The sequence below is a fragment of the Brassica rapa genome, chromosome A05 (assembly GCF_000309985.2).
Source record: "Brassica rapa cultivar Chiifu-401-42 chromosome A05, CAAS_Brap_v3.01, whole genome shotgun sequence".
Classification (NCBI taxonomy): Eukaryota; Viridiplantae; Streptophyta; class Magnoliopsida; order Brassicales; family Brassicaceae; genus Brassica; species Brassica rapa.
In genome coordinates, this window is record NC_024799.2 from 11,563,477 (window position 1) to 11,587,067 (window position 23,591).

Genomic DNA, 23,591 nt, shown 5'->3' on the forward strand with positions numbered 1-23,591 from the left:
TTTTTACAATTTTATTGTCTTATTCTTTAATTGCACAGAATTGCTATTTCATATACCTTAAAAATCTTCGGTTGATTTTGTTTGTTTTCTTTCTCCAATTACAATGTACGGTTAAACTGGTAAATGTATAGACATGCTATTAACTATACCATTAGTCTAATTATATGTCAATAACAAAGGCAAAATTTTCTAAATAATGGTTATATTTATCTAATTATATTTTCGCCAGTTTTGGGTCTTCAATGGACCAATCAATTAAGGTATACACGTTTTAATTAAAATTAATATGTAATGTTAATATTCATTATAAGGTGATTATTTATGCATACTGAAATTTATATCAGTAATTAACTTAGGCCTTGATTGGCAGAGCCAGGGGTGTTCAATCCGGTAAAATCGAACCAGTTAAAATCAAACCGAACCAAAATAGAAAAAATGGTTTGGATTTGGTAATACCGAATATACCGAATGGATGTCATTTTTAAGAAACCGCGGTGTATGGATATGGTTAGGTATATAAACCGAACAATTAAAATATAATAGCATAAGTTCATGTAAATTATATAATATAATTAATAATATATACGGTATATAATATACCTAATTTATTTTATTGGTATGATCTTCCTACTTAAATGTTTATTTTAGTTATTTAATATTTTATTATAAGTTCAAAATTTTTTTATCAAATTAAAAAAAAACTTATTTTTTTTACTTTTTTGTTTAATAGTATTATGGATTACTCATATTTCTTACTTTTATTTTACAAAACTATTACTCTTATTAACTAAATATGTTTACTGATTATATAAATAGTAAATTAAAAATGGATTATTTAAAAACCAAAATATCACCATGTTATAATTAAATTTAAAGCCGATATTTAATCTTATAATGTTAAAATAAAAGTATTTAATATTTTAATTTTATAAAACATTTAAAAATAATAAATATGTTTTTTAATTTAAAGTTATATTGTAAATTTTATTAAAATTTGTTGGTTTGAGTTGAAAGAATCACTAATGGATTTTTAGTGTACATAAAACTATTAAAAAAAAAATTAAGGAAAATGTAATGATTTATATTTGTTCTTTTGATTTTTATTTCACTTTGATATAGTTAAAGAAAATCTAAAATAAAAACAACTGATACATTTTCTAAGAGTTTCAAATTTTAATATTTACACTAATTATTTCACACGATATTAATTAATCCTTTTCCAAGATAAATAAATTGAAAATATAATGTAATGTAATAAAATTATAAAATATATATTTTAAAGTACTATATAAATCGTTTCAATAAAGCCATAGATAATAGCCATGTAAAAGCTATTTCCCTTTACTTGTTTAAGAGATTCTCGATCTAAGGTTGTTCTTTGTACATAGTAAATTCTATTACATAGACATAATCATTACAAGACTGATCTCCATTTGTCTTTGGTAATAAAAATTATGTTTTAAAGAAATTAAAAAGAAAATCAAATCCTTTTGTTTTGCTGAAAGGTAACAAAGTGGCTGACGGTGAAGACATTCAACCTTGCGACAATGGAGCCGGAATGGTTAAGGTATGTTTCTTGATCCCATGGAACAATGTATCATTTAGTTTCTGTCTGAGATCATGTCTCTATTATTTGACTTAGGCTGGTTTCGCTGGTGATGATGCACCACGAGCTGTGTTTCCCAGCATTGTGGGTCGTCCACGTCACACCGGAGTGATGGTTGGTATGTGAGAAAAGAATGCTTATGTTGGCGATGAAGCTCAATCCAAACGTGGTATTTTAACTCTCAATTACTCTATTGAGCACAGCATTGTCAACAACTGGGATGACATGGAGAAGATTTGGCATCATACTTTCTACAATGAGTTTCGTGTTGCACCTGAGGAGCATCCCATTCTACTCACTGAAGCACCTCTTAACCCGAAAGCTAACCGTGAGAAGATGACTCAGATCATGTTTGAGACTTTCAATGCTCCCGCTATGTATGTGGCTATTCAGGCTCCTGCTGTTAATTTGAAAACATAAAACCAGATGAGTTCAATCCACCAAGATCGTTTGACAGACTGCTCTTAAAAACCATTAGAGGTGGCATAACAATGTTTTAAACGATTTTATTATATAAAAAAACAGGTTTAGATATTGAAAAAATAATCAATAATTTTCTAAATCTTTTTATAAAACGCATAATTTCCCTATCGCCTAATTACCATATAAATATTTTTCTATAAATTATTATAAAACGCATAATTACTACCGTCTAGCTAATTCTTTAACTTTGGTTTTAGATTGGTTTTACGTATCAAATTAGATCTCTCGAGAAAGAGATAGAGAGACTGACCTTGTGATATGTAGAATACTCTTTAACTTTGGTTTTATATTTTTCAACACTCTCTGATATCATTAACAATACTCTCCTTCTGCTCCCTTTCTTTTCTTCTTTGTCATCGACAAAGCAACTGCAACTGCAATGACAACAACAACAAAAACAATACCTTTAGGGACCATTCATCTGATTTCTCTATTAACTTCCTGAAAGCAAAAAGATATAAAGAGAAGAAGACATGCACTTAGCTACATAACAAAGAGACTGAAGAGTACATGAAACACAACATCAAAGATTAGCCTTGTCGCCATTGTCGGTGAACGGACAGTTCCTCTAGATACCTGCGTTGGGTAAATAAGCAAATAAGCAGGAGTCTGTGATACTTTACTTGGCTATCCTGATGGCGTTTTTGGTTGTTGCAGTTTTGGGCAGACTAATGAGGTTGGCCCTTTATACAGTTTAGACTGGCAGCTGTTGCAACTTGCAAGCCATATAACACCATCATCATTTGTACCAATGCAAATTCAAAATATGCAATATGTTTTCTTAAATTGCAAGTATAAGCTTAGTTTGCAAGTGCTCATATTTCTTTCTATATAACAAAGTTTTAGTACCTGAGACATTTCCTTCACACAGTCATGCCAAGATATCGCCAGTAAAAGTCTCCACCTTGGTCACCTCTGTTGAACTGATTAATGCACCATTGCTTTGGTTCTCTGCTAACCTAAAACATGATACGTAGTTAGCTAAAAGTTGTATCATTGAATTATGGGTATTGAAGAAAGGGTAGATAATTTACCATAGGATGCACTTGATAATTTATAAAAGGTCCTCTGCATATGACAAATCGTTGCTAGGATTAAACTTGAATGCACAATCCACACAGTCAATGATAAGGTTCATTAAAAGGGGAAATATAATTTTCTTACTCTTTAAGCTTAAAGGTCTGAAGTATAGGGAAATGTTGGCCATCAATTAGCCTGAGATGGCCGGATACATCTGCAGAACCAATAACTATCATTTCAGAGACTGAGGTGAGGTTGCTCTATCTTGGAAATGCGATACAATATCCTGATTCTATAGTTCGGATCATTAAAGATACAACTTACCGTACAGATCGCCTTCACGTCACAGTTTCCTTTGAGGGCTTAAACCTGAATCGCTTCGAATCAATGGAAAAGCAGTTCCATTCAATCTAGGACAGCACCGAGTTGTGAGCAATGCTGATAAGGGGTTGTTTTCATTGATAATGAAACCTTGTACGATAGTGCCCTGTCCATGTGTGTCAGGTAGAAGATGTCGACGAACGGAAAAGGAAAAAGCCAGATTAGAAAGAAGAGGCGTACCTGTTCATCGCCATAGCTTCAGGCTCTTCAAAGTAGGCTTTCGGGGTTGCTTGGAAGTAAGTTTAGACGAAATTACGAAACTTTTTAGCCATTTATTCATGAGGAGAAAGAAAGGGAGGTGAAAAGAATCCATAAAGAGAGAAGTAAAGAACACAAATGATTGATAGGATGGATAGCTGTAACGGAGAAGACGAAGTAGATGGGATGCGACAGAGATGATGGAAGTTGCAAAAGTGGACTTGATCTGGGCTGTAAAGAAATAGAATGAGCAAGTTCATAAGAAGCCCATCATTTTTCATTGTCGACTTAAGAAGAAATGACGTGTTAAAAAAGAGAATTTTGATTGGTTGAATTTTTGTGAGGACGTGGACACCCTCCCCATTCACCATATTCCCCTTTTAGTATAGGTTAGATGTCTTGTTTAGTATTGTTTTGTTTATGGTAGGAGTGTTAGCATCTAAGTGTCTTTGTCATGTTAACTCTAAAAAGCATCTTCTTTTATTTGATCAAAAAGAGACATTAATCTTGGTAAACTTAATGTTACATATCAAAACGAAAAGCACCAAGTTTGTAAATCAAAAGCCTTGCGTAATACAAATAAAAACCAAACTCTAATTAAAGTAGCTATTGAATCCTAACACCAAACAGCATGAACCCTCCTTTGCTCACCTCGGATTTGGTTTCTTCTTCTACCTTCGTGCCAAAGAAGTTTTCTGTCTTCATTTCTCTTTCAGAAACGTTATGAACCATCTCGTTAACTTCCTTGGGCTCCACGGAACCCTTATCTGTAAAGTAATCAACATCAATCATCAAGAATTTGTTGCTTTGACCTTCTAAAGTCTTGAAATTGCTAGGGACATCGCAAGTGTAGAAGACAATAACATCTTTCTCCTTTAGATTCTTCTCCTTGACGAAACCATTCCATCCTCTGGTGAAGACAAAGCTCTGGCTACTCTTCCAGTAACAATACCTAAACTTCCATTGCCTCATCGCCCTGTCGTAAAACACAACCTCAACATCCTCCACAGCTCCTCCTGTTTCGCCCTCGTCTCTCTCGCTTATGAAAGGCAAATGCTTCACCGCGTGCTTCTTGGGTATCACAAGCCTGTTGAGCTTCCCAACATCGCTCGGTGTCAGTTCCTTGTGGAAAAGCTCCGTGCAAGAGAAACACTTGGTTGATTCTTCTCCTCCTCCTCGGCGCTGTTTTGATCCCACGATGTTGATGTTGGCGATGGCTACCATCTGAGATCTTACTATTAGATAATCGCTGAACTTCTGTTGGTAAGAACTTTCTCTGATCATGTTCAACACAGCTTCCGTTGTGTGGCTTTTTTGAAAGTCCGGTTCGTGGATCGTGATTTCAGACCAAGGGAAGTTCCGGTGCGAGTTAGCGTCGAAGCTTCGGAGCTTGATAGATGCGCTATCGTAAGCAGCAGCGGCTTCAGCAGCGGATTTGAAAGTTCCAAGCCAAATCCGTTTGTGGTCTGCGTAAATCTGAGCGCCCCAGTGACCGTTCTGTTGCTGAACCACACCTTTGTATTTTGTTGTCGCGGTCGGGGAGACAGTAGGTTTCATGCGTTTGGCCAGGCGCAAGTCACTTGAGACGGAAGTATCTGTCGTTGTGTTGGCTTCATGGCTTGTCTCCTTGAGGCTATCCATCGGTAAAAGAAACAAAAGCAAATCTAACAAACAGAAAAGGAGACAGAGAGACAAAAGAGTATTTGAAGGAGAGATTTGAGAGGAGATTAAATCCGTGAATGTTGTATCCTTATCGATGATTCTTTAGAATGATACACTTTCCATGTTTTGTATTTGTTTCTAACTTTTCTGAGGTAAAAAATGGTAAACTTGACAGAGTTGTTTCCATGTTTGTTCTTGTTTCTAAACTTTTCTGAGGTAGAAAATGGTAAACTTGACAGAGTAATTAATTACACCAGAAGCTGTTTGTGGTAACTTTCCCTTGTTAATGAGATTCTTTTTCTGTCAGATATATTTTCTCGGTAGAAAAGTTAATTTTCCTTGAGGATTAAGACAAAGCTGGAGAAAAATATTCAAGTTTTTTTATAAGGACATATTTACTTTTTTTCTTAATTTAGACATTAGTTGCGAAACTTATATCATCATATCATGTCATGTGGTTTCTTGTTTTTGTTTCTGGTTCTTGTTACATCTGAAAAAAAAACTACTGATCAGAGAAATTTAACAATCAACCACATTTCACAGTTTCTTTCTTTACATGCATAAAAGGATGACCATTATAACAGTTTCTTCTTTACATGCACATGGATATTCAAAAAGGATAAGTAACCTGAAATCTCTTGGACGCAGAAAATGTTATCAAATCCTCAGGTTATTCTCATCTTCAAACATAAAAATTAAGCATCTTTGTATTAATGTTGTTTGTCAGTTCGATCGGATATCTAAACGGACTTCATGTACCTGATGTATTGTCCACTGGACCGGCCAACACTTTTATGGTCCTAAAGCAACAAAAAATAAAAATTAAACTCTTAATTTTATGTTAATTTAATGTTTTAAATAATTTTTATAAATTTTGTAATGATTACATAACTATACACAAAATATTTTGGGACTTTTTTCAATCTACTTTATTAAATACTAGGGGGTTTTCCGGGCTACGCCCGGATTTTTTCCTATAATATTAGTTTAGTTTTCTATTTATATTTTAAAATAGAACAAATATGATATACACTGAAACTTGTTATAGAATTATAAACATAAATGGAAATTTAAAAATATTTGAAATAAATTGTTGTGTTTTATTGGAGTTTTATGTAGGATATTAGTAATATTAATAAAAAGTTAACTAAATTATAAGTTAAGATATATATATATTCTTTATCTTGGTTATTTATTTTTATGTAAAACAATTGTAAAGCTTATAATTAGTACTGTATAAATTTTGATTGGTTTTAAAATTATTAAATTTCATTTTTGTACTTGTCTTTAAAAGAAAGTACCACCGACTTGTATACCGGTTCTTTATTTGTTGACTTCTTAGATCTTTTATCTGTGCTACGCGCAGATTGTTTGGTATAGTTAAACTTTTATTTATTTAATTAATTTATATTTATTTTAATACTCTATATCGTAATTTGTATAGTGATTTTTTGCCTCTGAACTCTCATACTTAAAGTTAAAGCCACTAAAAGATTTATAATCCTTAATAAATAAATATATTTGTTAGTATATAATTAACAATTAATTAAAAAGAAATTTTATTGATTTATAATTATCATTGTCTAAAAATAATTTATATTATGTTATAAAGTCTTCATATCTTAAATAAATAATTAGATTTGTTAATATATTATCGTAAATTAAAATGATTTTTTATTTGGTAATAATCATTATATAAAAATAATTTATATTGTGTTACCAAAAATAATATTTTACATCATTATTATTTTTTAAAATAAAAGAGATATATCTCTCTATATATATTGTATATAATTTTATATATACATAAGTGTTTTAAATATTCTTACACGATAAAGGACAATTTTATTATAATAAATAACTTTGTGATATGTAAAAAAATTGATATTTATTTTTTATTAAATATTTCAAATGCATGAGTATTTTTAAACTGTATTTTACGTGATAAAAATAATTTTGCTATGATAAAAAAACTCTGTATGGTTGATTTAATATTAAATATTCTGAACATATGAAAATAATTTATTCTAGTGATATTTAAATTGATAATATATTTATTTATATGAAATTATTGTGTTTGCAACCAATGTACCGTTGCAACAAAACTCTTTCTTGAGGTCCTTAAGTATCTTGCTGTAAAATAAACATGAACATGACTCTGAACCAATGTACCGTTGCAACAAAACTCTTTCTTGAGGTCCTTAAGTATATTGCTGTAAATATACTCTTTCTTCAACCCTTGGACTGTTGTCAAGCTTTTCCTACCATTGCGCTGCTGCACACGGATGTGGACGTACTCCTTTGTTCCCGCACCTGAGTCCTCAGCATTCGCATCAGCAAACGGGTCTGCAGGTAATTAAAAAATAAACTGATTAGCTAATGAGAAACATTAACCATAGCCCATGTTCCAAATATAAAAAAACTGTAACCAAAGATTTAAGATAAGTCTTAAATGGACAAATGAGGCAGATAAGCAGAGGTATAAAAACAATTTATATAGTGAAACAAAAAAATACTTTTAAACCATTATATTATAAAATAAAGGGAATATTCAAATTATATTGAAACATTAGAATTGTAAGAATTAAAAAAGCTAAAATCTCAACGTCGATCATTTACGTCGGTCATGCCTTAGACCATCTCCAATGTATTCCTCATTTTTTTGGAAAATGATTGGTTTGGGTTTGTTCGTGAATTTCAATGGGATGGTTGTTGATTTTTGAAAACATCTTTGATGTAGTGTTGAGGTAATCAACGCAGAAGAAGTACCTGATAGCGATTAAAATGATCAGAGAAAAATTGATGAGCTACAGTAGTCATAGTATAAGATACCAAGTGCTTCTTTTGAAAGCTGTAAATCATTAAGCATTCTAATGAATCAAAGTCTAAACAAAGAAGCATATTCTTTGCAAATATTAGACCAAAGCAAGAGTGGAAATTCAAAATAAAACGACAAATCATAGTCTTGGCTCAATCTGACAACCATAATGCACCGAATGGAATGAGTGCTAGAAGCTTAATTTTCCATGTTTTGCACGCTTAGCCTTATGCGATTTGTCAATGGCACTGCCACTCCAATTTCTCTCATCAGCAATGAATCCACAGCCATTTGAAAATGCACTAACTACATTTGCAGAAGGCCCAACAACTACATCATCGGCAGCAAGTGGGATCTCAAGATGAACTAACGTTTTTAACTTAGCTATCTTAAGCTTTTATTTTACCTCGGCAGATTCCAGCTGTATGTAAGCAAAGATTTGCAGAATTGTCATTGGCTCAGCTTTAGTAACCTCCTCAGCATTAACCAGAGTAGCAATCCCTGGGTTAGAACTGAACCTGAGACAATGTAGAAAACAATAGATTTATCAGGGTCGCTGAAGAAAGAATGAATTCGAATATTACTTGGAATTGACAAACATAACACTGTTGGCTCTATAGTTACTAACCAGCTGAAGTAATCAATAGTCGGCTGGACAACTTTGTCTATGAAGACACGTGAGGATGCCACAGAACTGAGAGCTAAATTCCCTGCTTTTGGTTAACTCATTAAAAAAGACATGTTAGTGACGTGGTTTCACAAATGGCAACATATTGGTAAAGTCATAATTAACACATACGCTTGAACAGCAACGTAATTCTACGTTAGAAATCAACCTGAAATTTATGAGATATAAGCAATCAAAGTCAACAAAACGCTTTTTAAAACATATCAAGCAAGCATTGATATAGAGGTTGCGTGGAGAGAAAACTAAATCAATGTTAGACACTAACCTGAACTTGATGAGCTTTTAGTAATAAAAGTCTAATTTACAATGGTCACTCACTAACATAAGAACATCGATGCAGTGATTTCTTGAAGAGGACACTATTTGGCACAAGTATGTTTATTTCAAGTTCGAGATCATGAGTGAAAGCAAAATATCTAAAATAAATATCTTTAATATCCACACTACTGCCTATGCATTTTCAAAATACATCAGGTAGGTAAATAAGGATAACAGTACCAACAGATGACAAACAGCTTCGCAAAACAGTAAACGTGAGGATTAGCAGTGTTGGGTATCCTTAAGGAAGAAATAGTTACCTGCAAGGCGTTTTGTGTTCACCGTCGTGACTAAAAGCACGGTGGGATTGTTTTCACTGGGTGTGAACTACTTATAGAAATCTTTTGCAGCCTGGTGCCAAAGGTAAATCTTAACAGGTCCCCTGCAAAAAAAAAAAAAAAAATTAATAGAGGTTAAGTTATATTGGTTTGTGCGGCAAGAGAGTAAGCTTTGCACTAAAGAGAGAAGTCTTCATTCTATTAACAGGAAACACTTACCCTTTTGACTGTAAATGAACCAAAAAACGACATGTGATTACCGTAGTGATCACCCCTGAGCTGAGACCCTTGGATATCGTCATGAGAGTGGAACCTAACCTCTTTCCGTCAATAAAAAGGCTGATGTCGTCAAGCACTGAGAGAAAAAAAAATTAAGCAAGAAAGTAATTGTTAAACTCTGATCAGTAACTCGATAAATCTCCTTGTTTCTGCTAGCGTAAAAATTCAGAAGGCTGTAAGTTGTTTCTGCTTTGGATGAGGCGAGTATCGTGGAGCACGAGCGGAGGAAATGAACCACAATCCCCTAACGGAGTAGATATGTAACCCAAAATTCACGACCTTTTAATCTCATTTTGTATCAAACCCAAAATTCAATGAACTCATACCTGTTCGTCGCATTGGAGGAGCTCCAACCCAATAAAGGTCCTGCCTTTTGTAATGTTTCTTGACTCCCAGAAATGGATTAACCGAAAACGGAGCTCAGTTTGGCTGGTAAATGTGAGACCTCGCTAAAGACACAACAACGGGAGGCTAGCCGGTGGAGACGGGAGACTATACTGTGGATTCCATGGAGGTAGCTGTAGCTATAGCTGTAGCTGTGGAGACGGGAGGGGAAGAGATTAGTTCGTTCGTTCCATATTTAAGGTGAGAGCTAAGAACAAAACAATAAAAAAGAGATTAAAAAACGTCATTGATTGATGAAGAAGAGCAAGATGTAACGAAGATTACATAGCAATCATACCGTGAAGACGAAGTGGAATCGTCAATGCTGCTTTCCACACTTCAGATAAAATTAGGGTGGCGAGATTGGGTTCGATCTGGGCCGTTTAAGAAACGGAAAGACAGCCCAAACAAAGAACCAGTTATGATCTTCTGTCGACAGGAACAGCATTGACGTGGCCAAATAATAGTTTCTGATTCGTTGATTTATTAATCTGACGTGGACAGCTTTAGAATGGAGTATATATCCCTTTTAGTATAGTATAGATTTCAAATATGTATAAATATATATATATAAATATAACCACTTAACTATTAAGATACACTAGAGCTGGATCCGCCCGGTCGGGCGGGTTTTTTTTGTTTACGTAATGTAACTAAATATTTTTTACACCATTATATAATCTATAAAAATTATGATAAAATGGTGACAAAAATACATCACATAATACATATATTGCTGTTACATAATTTCACTAATAATAAAAAAAATGATTTATATAACTGTAAATGCAAATATCACGCGAATATTTGTTTTTATTTAACCGATATCATTTTTATTTACCTGATATCGATTTCGCTAGTGGAAATGGAAATGCTAATAGCCTTTCATTGGTCGGGTTTGATAGGCGTTGAAAAGAATTATTTACAACATTTGGGTTCCTTGTAAAAAGAGAAACCATTTTTTATTTTTTAGGAATATACTTTTGTTTTCTATAAATAATATAATATTTTTTTCATGTATTATGTATTTTTTATTATGACATTAGCATAATAATTAAAATATATATTTTAGTTTATTTTTAGTTTATGTGTATGTTTTGCATAAACTAACATATATATGCGAAAATAATATTTGAGATGTTTTGATATGTTTTTGGTCATAAATGATAACTATATTTAAATTTCCAACCTGTTACATAAGTAGTCTTAAGTTTTAATTTCTCAACCTCATATATAAATATTTGTCATGCATTTTTAGTAAAATATTTATATTATGCTTATTACAATGAGTAATTTGTTAGAATGAGTAATTGCATTTCTTGTATTTATATTATTATCAAATTAATTTTATTTTAACTTATTGACTTTAACATTTTATTATATGTAGGATTTTTATTTTATATGAACTTTTTTTTCTTTTTTTTAGAACATTGTTATCTTGTCTAAATGTTTTTCTTTACGTACAAAACTTGAAGAATATTCTTTTGAAACTTTCCCTATTACAATTTTCTCATAAGAAAAATCTTAGGTTTTTTTTATTTTTTTAATACTAATACTTAAATGTACATGTTATTAGCAAATCTAACATTTCAAATCCTTACTAAAGAAAATTAATTTAAGGTAAAATTCAAATTTTTTTTTTTTTTTTGTCATCAACTTTTACAGACTCAAACTGACTCTGTAAACCAAACTGGGTGATCTGCATCCATGTGAACGACAAAAGACAGCTGCTGTCTAACACTGCGTGCTAGTCTATCCGCCATTGTATTTTGCGTCCTTGGTATATAGATGATCTCTGATCGGGTGAACATCTCTTTCAGGGTCTTCACATCTTCCAAATAATTTGCAAATGCTGGCCACTCCTCAGGTTCCGAAACCATCTTCACCAATTGAGAGCAGTCCGTTGCAAACGTAACCTGAAACTGACGTAAATTCCTCATACATTCCATAGCCCAAAGGAGCGCTTCCATCTCCGCATGAAGAGGAGAAAGACTGGCCCTAACATTCCTCGCCCCCAACAATCCATCAAAACCTTCTAAGGTACTAAGCCAGCCTTGTCCTGAATACATATCCCCCTCTTTCCATGACCCATCTGTGAAACACCATCTTCCTGGAATTGACGGCAAAATGATATTCCCTATCTGTGGTGTTGTCCTTTGTTCGTTCACTATTTGTGCCTCAGCCCACAATGTAGATTCTGTTTCCGCTAATTTGAGTGTGTCCATGGGATCCATATCCAAATTACTGAAAACTTTATTATTCCTAGCTTTCCAGATGTACCATAGTATCCATGCAAACTGATGATCTTCCAACTGTGGAAGTACTCTCCAGAATAAATGATCCATATTTGTGAAAAGAGAACCTGTTGGAAAAATATCTGGATTTGATGGAATCTTCGAAAGAGCCCAAACCTGAAGTGCTGGAGGACATTCGAAAAACACATGGTTTATCGATTCCTCCTGGGCTCCACATCTTGCACAACAAATATCCCCTTGAATTCCCCTTGATTGTAAATTCTTCTTCACTGCTATACATCCTGTCAGCAATTGCCAAAGAAAATGTTTTAACTTTGGTGGACACCGTATTTTCCAGCAGAAGGCTTTCAGAACATCCACTGTGGGACCAATCAGTAAAGGTGGTTTCTCTCTGTCTGGATAGATCCGTTCTACCTGATATCCTGACTTGACCGTGTATTTCCCGTGTTTGGTGAAGTGCCATCCATCAGTATCTACCCTCCGAGTCCTGCTCAAAGGAATGCTTTCTATAATTTTTGCATCCTGTGGATCCACCAAAAACCGAATTGCCTGTGAGTTCCAAGTACGTGATGAGGAGTCAATGAGAGACTCCACTGTGAGGTCCGGGTATAAATTGTGTTGATTTTTGTTAGCTGGTCTCGGGCGAGTGGTTGGGAGCCATGGATCATTCCATACAGATATGGAAGAACCTGATCCCACCCTTTTGATTAGTCCTTTGCTTACCAGAGATCTAGCAGAGACGATACTCCGCCAGCCATATGACGGAGAATATGAACGAATCGGTTCCAGAGGTGACCCATTCCTGAAATACCGACCCTTAAAAACTCGAGCGAATAAAGTATTTGGCTTCTCTATTAGACGCCATAACTGTTTACCAAGCATTGCTGTGTTGAAATCTGTGATATCCTTAAATCCCAACCCTCCTTCATCCTTATCTATACATACTTTATCCCATGATTTCCAATGCATACCTCTTGTACTTCCCCCTGGACTCCACCAGAATTGTGATACAACACTCGTCAATTTTTTCACGGTTGCTTTAGGTAAACGATAGCACGACATCGTATGATTTGGTAATGCCGTAATCACTGATTTAATGATCACTTCCTTTCCTCCTTTTGTAAAGAACCTGAAAGTCCATCCATTGACCTTACTATTTAATCGATCCTGAACAAAGCTAAAAACTTGAATCTTTGAGCCCCCCAGGTTTTCTGGAAGACCAAGGTAAGATCCCATCCCTCCAAGATTCTGAATGCCCAAAATATCCCTTAATTCCTGTCTTACGGATTCTTCAATCTTATGTCCAAATTGAATTGAGGACTTTTCAAAATTTATTAGCTGTCCTGAAACTGCCTCATACTCCTTTAAAATCCTAAGAATAGTTTGACATTCTTCTTTTTGCGCTCTACAAAAAAAGAGGCTATCATCCGCAAAAAGCAAATGAGATATCGACGGACAAGCTCTAGCTACCTTCATTCCCGTTAGTTGTTGTCCTCTCTCCGCCTTTTTTATATTTGCAATTAAGGCCTCAGTGCAGAGAATAAATAAATAAGGCGATAAAGGATCTCCTTGCCGTAAGCCCCTATGTGGAACAATGAGGCCCCGCGGTTGACCATTTATAAGTACCCGATATTGAACCGATGATATACATTCCATCATCAATTTGATCCAATGGAGATCGAAACCCATTTTCTGTAGTAGGGCCTTAATAAAGTCCCATTCCACTCTATCGTACGCTTTGCTCATATCCGTCTTAATTGCCATATACTTTCCTTGACAAGCTTTATTTGTTCGCAATCCGTGAAACATTTCCTGGGCGATAAGAATATTATCAGAAATCAACCTTCCTGCCACTAATGCCGATTGAGTTTCAGATATGAGTGAGGGAAGATATATTTTCAATCGCTGGCACAAAACCTTAGAAATAATCTTATATCCCACGTTACAAAGGCTAATTGGCCGCAATTCCGTCATCCTTGTAGGTCTCTCCGTTTTTGGAATCATACAAATATTAGTGATATTTAACCTTGCGTCCATTTCTCCAGAAACCAAAAAATTATTCACCATCTCTACCAAATCATTCTTAATAATATGCCAGGAGTGTTGGAAAAAAAGAGCAGTCATGCCATCCGGTCCTGGCGCCTTCTCAGGATGCATCATAAACAAAGCCTCTTTGACCTCCTCCTCCGTCGCTAGCCTCAGCAAACGTTGATTCATCTGAGGAGTGATACCCGGTGTAACCTCTGTCAGAAAACCATCAAAATCTGATGGAGAAGTGGTACTAAATAGATTTTCAAAATAGTCGATTGCCACTTTTTCCACACCATTATCCTCTGTAATCCAATTTCCCGCAGCATCATGTAGGCCAACAATTCTGTTACGAACCCTTCGTTGCTTGGTTAAAGCATGATAAAATTTCGTGTTAAGATCCCCAGAAGAATACCACATGTTCCTACTTTTCTGATGCCAATATTCTTCTTCATCCTTATATGCATCTTGTAATTTCCTAGACACCTCGAGAATATCCTCCTGCGATCTTGTATTATCTGTTTGTACCTCTTCAAGTGCTTGTTGTAGATCATTTATTTTTTCTTTTCCATAAGGTGGATTATTTTTCCACCATTTAGCAATTTCATGACGACAATTACTAATTTTAGCCACAATACTCTCAGATCTCCCTTCTTCTCTCCCGTCGCTATGATCCAGCCAGCCCATAGCAATTGAATCCATAAGTCCTGCTTGACCAATCCATCTCTTATCGAACCGAAATTGTCCTTTTCTCTTGGTAATTTTATCTTCTAAATAAGCCACCACCGGCCGATGATCGGAAGCCACCATTCTTAGATACTCTGTAAAGGAACAAGGAAATAGAGTATGCCACTCTTCATTTGCTAAGGCACGATCTAATCGACATCGAACCAACACTGCCCCTTTCCCTTTTCCTCTTCTTCCTTGCCATGACATTTTGTTTCCCCGAGCCGGAAATTCTAGTAAACCACTATTTCTTATCATATTATTAAAAGGAACAAACGAATCCGCATTCCTCAAAGATCCTCCATCTTTTTCATGGTTACCTGTAATTTCATTAAGGTCACCAATGATGAACCAGGGTTCAGATCGCGATAGTCCATATCTAGTTAGACGTTCCCACACCTGTTCCCTCATCTTTTGTACTGGGTCCCCATATACAAAAGTAAGATAAACTGTTTTTCCAAGAGCCTCCGCCTCCACATCAATCATTCGGTTACTAGAATATAATACCTTGACCTGATATTCATTATTGTAAAAAAGTGCCAATCCTCCACTTCGCCCCACGGGGTCCACTATGACCAGATTATCATAACCAATATGTGATTGAAAGTTTTGAACAAACTCTGAATCTTGTTTTGTTTCTGCTAAAAATAAAAAATCCGGTTTATGTTTGTGTCTTATCTCTTTCAAATAACTTATGGTCCACTTACTTCCCATTCCTCGACAATTCCAACTCAAAACTCTCATTAAAAACAATTTTTTTAATTTGCTCCAAAGAGCCGGATTGACGAGTGTAATGATACCCATTTCCCATAATCCACCTATTATCGTTCCTTTGGAGCCTTAACCATTTCATAAAGATCCACAATGCCACTACTCGTTTAAAACTCCCATTTTTGCCACTTTCTTTAGTCACAGAGAATGCATGAAATATCATTACGTGTAGCATAAAATAATAGCAATCCCTTTGACCCCTCAACAAAGATAATAATCTGACGTTCTTTACATTTGGCTTACGTACCCACCAATCCAAGAAATCCCGTATTCCATAAAAAACCTTTAAATATACGTTTAACATAGACACAATATAACATAAATCATTTCCTATATGACTCCCATGCCTCATTATCCAAACCATACTCGAACCGACATCACCAACATCATCCTCTATTATCCAAACTGAACTAAAGAATATTAGGCACACTTTCCTTCCCCCACCACTTATCTCTTCTAAAAATCCTCTGTTTCGTGACTGATTACCTTTGTTGACAAGGAGCACCAAAAATGTAGTTCTAGATAACATGTAGAACTCATCAATATACCCTATAAACCTCCCAGCATCCGTTCTTGTCGATCTATAACCCCTCCTGAGATCTATTGACGAGCTAATAATCATCCTTATTAAGAAAATCATCATTAAAAAATATTCTAATAACATTACCAATGAATCCCAAAAACTCCAAGTATTGTGAGAACAATGAGATAAACCACCACAACAATCACCACAAGAAAAAAATATTGTAAACTCCGAACAATATAAAGGTTTAGACTCAATTACACCAGTGAAAGTACAATTTTTCCACAATTCCTTATGACAACCGTATAGGACTTTGCATGAAGAAAATGAGATGTGCAGTATTACGTGCCACACATTGTCCAAATCCACTGTTCCATTTCCCTTATACATGTATTTCCCCGCAATTGACATCATAATAATACCAAAAAAACCAAAGTTTTGAAGCCTCTCATACTCCATGACCATCTCAAACTCATGTTGTTGATCAAAGCCATCAGTGTACCAATCAGTATATTCCATTAAACGCCATGTCAATCCTCTCTCGCCCCATCTCCGTAACCGTAAAGGCCTCCACCACAACTTGTCAACTCTCACCCATTCCTGCCACACACGTAAACAATACCACCATACACCTAAATACAGAGCCAAGCCTTTTCCAACAGACCACAGCACCATACCAACAGACACAATTTGCCTTATACATACCAGCCTCCGAACGTTTCCACATCTCTGTGCCCAAGTAACAGAGCCATTCTGATGATGAACAATTACTCCCAGCAAATTAAAGTACCAGAAACACCAGAAAATAATTTTATTCCAAAATTTAACAAAAATCCAAAGAACCAAAACAAGAATTAATTTCCTTATACCCATTAAGCCAAATAAAACCCCAATACTCAGAAAGCTTATTATAAAAAAAGAAAACACTCCTCCAAAAACCAATTCCTTCTTGCCTGATCTTGCTGTTCCAAATTTAAGAATCAACCACAAATCACCAATCAATCCAGTTCCAAATCCAAAATATTGAGATGAATCGCAATCTAAAACACGTTTATAGTTCGACGATTTCACCTTGATAATGATCGGGGCCCTGCACCGATCAATCCAACGTTTCCATTTCCTTATCTTCCCCAAAATCTCCTTATTGAATCTCAAATCAATCCCTGATTGATTTGAAGGAAAGCCCTTTTTCCAGTCATCCGAATCGCGCTCTTGAAACTCCTTGATGAACCAATCTCCTACGCAAATACCCGGATCCCATCTTCGAGAATACATCAAAACCCTAGATCGCCATTTTTGTCGCTAGAGAGAAAGCAAGTCAATAAAACGCACGTTTAGACTAACTTTTAGGTAAAATTCAATTAAACATATGTAATATCATACATAATTTAAAAATAATTTTCTAATAGCATTTTAGTTATATATATCTAAAAAAATATCGTCAATTAAATAGATTAGTCAAATTGGTTATTTGAAAAGTTTATTAGGTACAAATTTAGAATTATCAAGTAAAATGGATATTTTAAATATGTTCTCATTATTAAGTTTTTATTCCCAAATAAGGCATATCCCTTAAATTTTTTAAATATTGTTAATTGATTTCATTAACAATAAAATTTTGAAGTGGAAGCACTGTAGCCTATTGGTTAAGGTTTAAAGGCTTCTACACCCAGGTTTGGGGTTCGAATCCCAGACTATGCAATTTATTGCAGATTACAGGAAATCCAGGTTTCAAGTCCCGGAGAAAGCGGTTTATCAAGCAATTATGCAGACTACAGAGGAAAGGCTTGCAAGGGATCTTCAACATGGTGCAAGTAAATCTGGTCAGGCGTGGATCTTTATAGGACGGCTCAGGTGATGCAGTTAGGCGTAGGTCTTCATAAGACAGGTAGTATTGTCGGTTGTCGAATCGTCTATGTAATCTTTCCTATATCATAATTGTAAGATCGTAATAAATCAGCGTTAAAAAAAACAATAAAATTTTGAATAAACATTATTTAGTAGAGGATAATACCCACAAATTTATGGAAAGAGGTTTTCTATTTTACATATTAAGGTTTATAGTATTAATGTGCATTAAGTGTAATATTTATCATGAATTTGTTGTGAAATAGATCTAGAAAAAAAAATAATTTAGATTTAAGTTTATTAATTACTTTAATGGAATTGTATTGTAATTATTAAAATATTTTTGTTTAAATAGAACGTAAAGACGCATGATACCGGTTGAATAATTCTTGTTTATTTATAGGATCAGGACCAAAGTTGAACCGAACATATGATATCTCACAACTCAATTATTAAAATATCTTAAAATAATCCAAATAGTATATTAACATAATTAAATTCAATTATTAAAATATATTTTATCTAAAATATTTAAATTTATCTGAATTATCAGAATTTTATCTGTAAATCTCCAAAATATAATATTAATTTGAAAATTTGATTTTTAAAATTTTAACATGAATTAACCAAAACATCTGGAATCGAATGGGATCAAAAATAACTTGAAAACAAAATAGTTCTCAACTTTGTTATCCGAACCAAAACAAAAATAGAAATAACCAAACCGAAACTGAACCAAACTTTCTAAATAATGTATGAATCCTAAACTTCTAAATCCAAAAAACCGAAGAACTAAAATAACTGAACCAGAATCGAACCGAGAACCAAATCTCCATGGCTATACACTAGTATAGTTTTATTTTAATTTTTAAATGAAACTAACTAGCTTTTTGAAAATAAAATAATAAAATTATATTAAACTTTATTAAAGAACAAAATAGTTAAGCATAAAATTATATAAAGTTAAACACGTTTTTTTGTAAAATAAAATTTAACATATGAGAAAAGGTAAAAAAAGAATACCGTTTTGAAGAAGACCAAAAAAAACTTTATTACTGCATGCTTCCACGTACACAAACATGCATATGACTATCCAGGTATATTGTTTGTATTGTTGAAATAAAAAATTATACTCCCTCCGTTTTTTATTATAAGTCGTTTTAGAGAAACTTTTTTGTTCCAAATTATATGTCGTTTTCGGTTTTCTATGTAAAATTTATTAATAATTAATGTTGTATAACCAATGGTAATATATCTTATATTTTTCTATTGGTTGAATTGTGGTTAGGTAAATAATTAATGATGTTTTTGTTTAGAAAATATAAGAAATTAATGGTTTTCTTAATCTACGTGCATAGCTGTAAAACGACTTATATTAAAAAACGGAGGGAGTATGTGTTAAAAAAAAAGATGAGTGCGTTATTTACAGAACCGCACCTTTTTTCATGTGTTTGCGGTTTTCAGTTTTCAGTGTAAAATGTAAATGCAATATTATGGTAATGAATGGAGCCAGCGTTTTTAGAAAAAGCGGGACGTATTTGTTAATGATGTGACAGAATTCTGAAAGTGTCACCAATCAAGAAAATTGTAATTGTTATAGCGGTTTTGGTCAAAAAACGCTTTCACAAAACTATTTTTTTGTTTGTTCAGGTTTTAACGAATAACGCAAAAGCACTACTTATGGTGCGGTATGTCAGAATAACGCACTTTGACCATCTATTATTTAAAATAAAAGTATTTTGATTTTTGATAAAATCTTATAATATTTTTTTATCAGCTATAAATCCCATATACGTTTCTAATAATAATAATTACATCAATGATTTAGTTTCAAGCCTATATTTTAATATTTTAAAACATTTTATTGTTTTCACAAAATTTTAACCATTCAAAATATTAATACTAATCAAAATCTGATATTTTCACAAATCAACACTATTACTCTTATTTGGGTTTAAAATTCATATATATTAATTTTGGACCAAAATAATGACAATTTTTAGCTTTAACCAATTTAAAAAAAAAATTGAACCGAATAGACCGGTCGAACTGGTAGAACCGTTATTTTTTCTCTCTCTGCGGTTACTAATTATATTAAAAACTATATTTAAGATAAGCAAAAAATTGGTCAAAATTAATCAAATCATCAAAACTGATGACCGGTTCCATATCAAAATTTGATTTTTTTTCAAATTCGATTAAAAATATATTTTATTTATTTTTATGTTACAATTTTTTCTGTCAAATCATATTAATTTTTTACCAAAATCGCGTTGTTCTTTCTATCAAAACCGCATTACTTCTTATTTTTTCTATCAATTTTGTTTTCTTTGTTCTACTTTAACTAATAAGAAATATATATACATTTTTTTTCTATTAAAATGCATTAATTTTTTTTTATCAAAACCACACTACTCTTTTTACCAAAACCGCACTATTCTTTTTACCAAAACCGCACTACTTTTTTTATCAAATCCGCACTTGTCCCGCAAACCGCATGAACCGCAGTTGGACCGCACTTTAATTCCGCACCGCTTATTTTTTTAGAACCGCGGTTACCTTATGTGAGTTATAGGTTTCCGTGTGCGGTTTTCAATTCCTATCTGGCAGTTTTTATAAATTACGCAGATAGAAACAATATTTGTGTGATTGGTGAACAGAGTGCGGTTTTCAAAATTCCGCATTAAGTGCTGCCTTCTGATTTCCTGCAGATCATGAAACCAATCAAGAACAACAAAAAAATAGTAAACGATTTTTTAAAAGACAAAGAGACTTGCAAGAATTTGCCTTTCATGGAGAATGTACATGCCAGAATGATGTTAACTTGCAAAGTTTATTCTTCCACCCTTGTCAATGATCTGAATCAAGTTCCTCATTTTCGCTAGACAAAGCATCTAAATTATCTAATAAAGTGTTTACCTACCTGTCTTCCCATGAGACCATTTACTGCATTTTCAAGCCAATTCATCTATATTTTCAAATGGCCGGCTCTGTTCACAGTATACATCCACGGGTTTGTTTTGGAGACCAACTGTCTTATAATGGGTTCAAAATGTGCCAGTGTTTTTATCATCTTCAAAGACCATTGTTCACACGTTTTCCTAAGATTAATAAAGGAAGCTCATTGAACAGAACATAAGTTTTCTGATTACAGATTTATTTTTATGATCATACCAAGATTTTATTTAACATTACGGTCTCAAAAATTCGATAAGGACCCTGTTTAAGTAAACATACCTTTTGGCTAGACTTAATTTTTGACCAATCACGCCACAACAAAACAAACATGCTACTACTTACGACGACCAGGGCCACTATAAGATTCCAGAAACAAATGAGCATCAAATCAAATAATCTATTGGAGACACCAAAAACGGTGAATATGAGTATGATCATAAGTTGATAAGGGTAGTTTGAAGAAGTTAAAAGATAAAGATGAAAATGATGATGAACAAGCTGAGGTCTCAATGACAATTTCTAACTTAAATTATTCATCTCAAGTGCCACTAACTTCTACTCATTTACATGTTTCTCAGCATTTAAGATCATAAACTCCACAAGCTGTAGAACCATAATTTCAAAAGTTTACAACATTTTGCACAGTTAGTGCATGCTTATTTCCATTTTACATGCAAATGAATCGCATGATGACCATAAATCACAATACAAGTTTGCATAGGATTGTCTACATCAGAAAAGGAGAACCGTCAATAGTAGATGCTGCTCTTTTAAGCAACCGGAGGACGAAGGACATGGTCCTGTGAGGTATCAACTGCAGCAGGTGGCATGAACTGCCACATGGCAAAGCCAGGGTAAGTTGTGAAAGGGACAAGCTTACTTCCAGGAGCTTGAGCCTGAGACAGTGTTGGCGGGTTTGGTAAGAAACAAGGCTGCGTGTTGATCGCTTTGAGTTGCTGCTCGATTCTGTCTTTCTCAGTCTTCAGCTTTTGTTTCTCATCACGCAGCTCGTTCTTCTCATCCTGCATATTGACATACATCGTAGGATTAATGGACAGAACCTCTCAAGGGCTAACGTTCTAGAGTTTTTGTACCTTCAACTCCTTGATTTTCTCCTGGAGGTTTGAGTTCAAGTCTTTCAATCTCTGTGCTTCGTCTCTTGCTTGATTCACCATGCGGATAGCGTCATTGATGATAGCAACCTTGTCTGTTTTCGGAGCTCTCCCAGGTTCCAGTACGGAACTCAACTCCGTAAATCTACAGTTAATATTAAAAGATTAAAGAACTTAGAAGATTGAAGAGAAACGAAGAGAAAGAAAGAAAATACTTTTCATTTAGCTTATCGCGTCTTTGTTTCTCCCTACACGCTTTCGAGCTAGGACCAGCATTAGATTCGGATTTGACCCTGAAGCAATGAAGAACATATAAACCAAAAGAACACTACACAGGTTCAAAATCAATCTATATAACAGAAAGCTAGAACCTTACCTCTTCTTTGAGCCAGGTTCTTTGATCACATCCGAATCACAAAGGAAGCCATCAACTTCTTCAACACTGTGAAACAGAAAACTACTTCACATCAGTAGCAGAATCTAAAGTAGAAATAGAGAGAGATCTGTAGATTCATCTACTAGTTTAGGAAACAGAGGAATAAATGCAAAAACAGAGTTGACAAAAAAAAAGTTTCATATTTTCTAACACAACAGGACCATCTTAAAAAAAAAAAAAAAAAAAGTCCAACGTTCTTTAGATAACCCCTACAACACCAAAAGTCCAAAAAAGCCTAGAAACAAAAAAACAATCAAAAATAGAGAAAAATAAACCTGACAGTAGTAGCTGAGCCATCGATCTGCCAAGGGAAAGTGGGACTGTGATGAGAGAAAACACCATCAATCAACAAAGGGTAATCACTGAGCCAGTTGGTGTTCTCCGGAAACACCATTTCTACAAGTCAAAACCAAAAAACGCGGCGGCTGCTTCCGAAAAAGGGTCGACGAATCTGAATAGACAAAATGTGTGGAAAAGTGAAGAAGAGATATTGGTGGTAGAAACTCTCTCTCTCTCTCTCTCTCTCAATCGGTTTCTATTAAATATATATTTCAAATCTCTCTTTTTCATGGATGTCATACACTATTGCCCCACCAATCATCATCGTCCCTTCAAAATCTTTATAATATACATGTCAGAGTTGCCCAATTATATACACATCCTGTGATGTCATTCACATTTAGCTTTCCCGTTTTTAAATCGAAAAATCACATCTTTACGCAAACCTCCCATCATCAAAACAGATCAATTTAAAAAAATCCCCAAGTGGACAGGACATATACGAGAAATTTACAAATCTGGGTTTTTATTTCATACGAT

The 23,591-nt window shown here is 34.0% G+C and overlaps 1 protein-coding gene and 1 pseudogene across 1 annotated transcript; one reads left to right on the top strand and one right to left on the bottom strand.

Annotated features, from left to right (window-relative positions):
- Window positions 1–1,426: 1,426 nt before the first annotated feature.
- Window positions 1,427–2,026, top strand: LOC117134337 (annotated as a pseudogene).
- Window positions 2,027–21,798: 19,772 nt separating this feature from the next.
- On the bottom strand, window positions 21,799–23,431 carry LOC103868591 (transcription factor bHLH115). The gene is made up of 5 exons (XM_009146677.3): window positions 23,048–23,431; window positions 22,713–22,778; window positions 22,552–22,629; window positions 22,319–22,481; window positions 21,799–22,246 (listed from the first exon to the last, which is right to left on the bottom strand). Exons 1-5 carry the CDS (start codon window positions 23,164–23,166, stop codon window positions 21,995–21,997), a joined length of 678 nt encoding a protein of 225 aa, XP_009144925.1. The 5' UTR covers window positions 23,167–23,431; the 3' UTR covers window positions 21,799–21,994.
- Window positions 23,432–23,591: the final 160 nt, after the last annotated feature.

Bases quoted from the DNA above. Each gene is read 5' to 3' on its own strand.
- LOC103868591 (XM_009146677.3), bottom strand. From the start codon at position 23,166: ATGGTGTTTCCGGAGAACACCAACTGGCTCAGTGATTACCCTTTGTTG. The intron at 22,630-22,712 runs GTAAGGTTCTAG...TCATTGCTTCAG, and splicing joins GAACCTGGCTCAAAGAAGAG to GGTCAAATCCGAATCTAATG. The intron at 22,247-22,318 runs GTACAAAAACTC...GTCAATATGCAG, and splicing joins AGAAAATCAAGGAGTTGAAG to GATGAGAAGAACGAGCTGCG.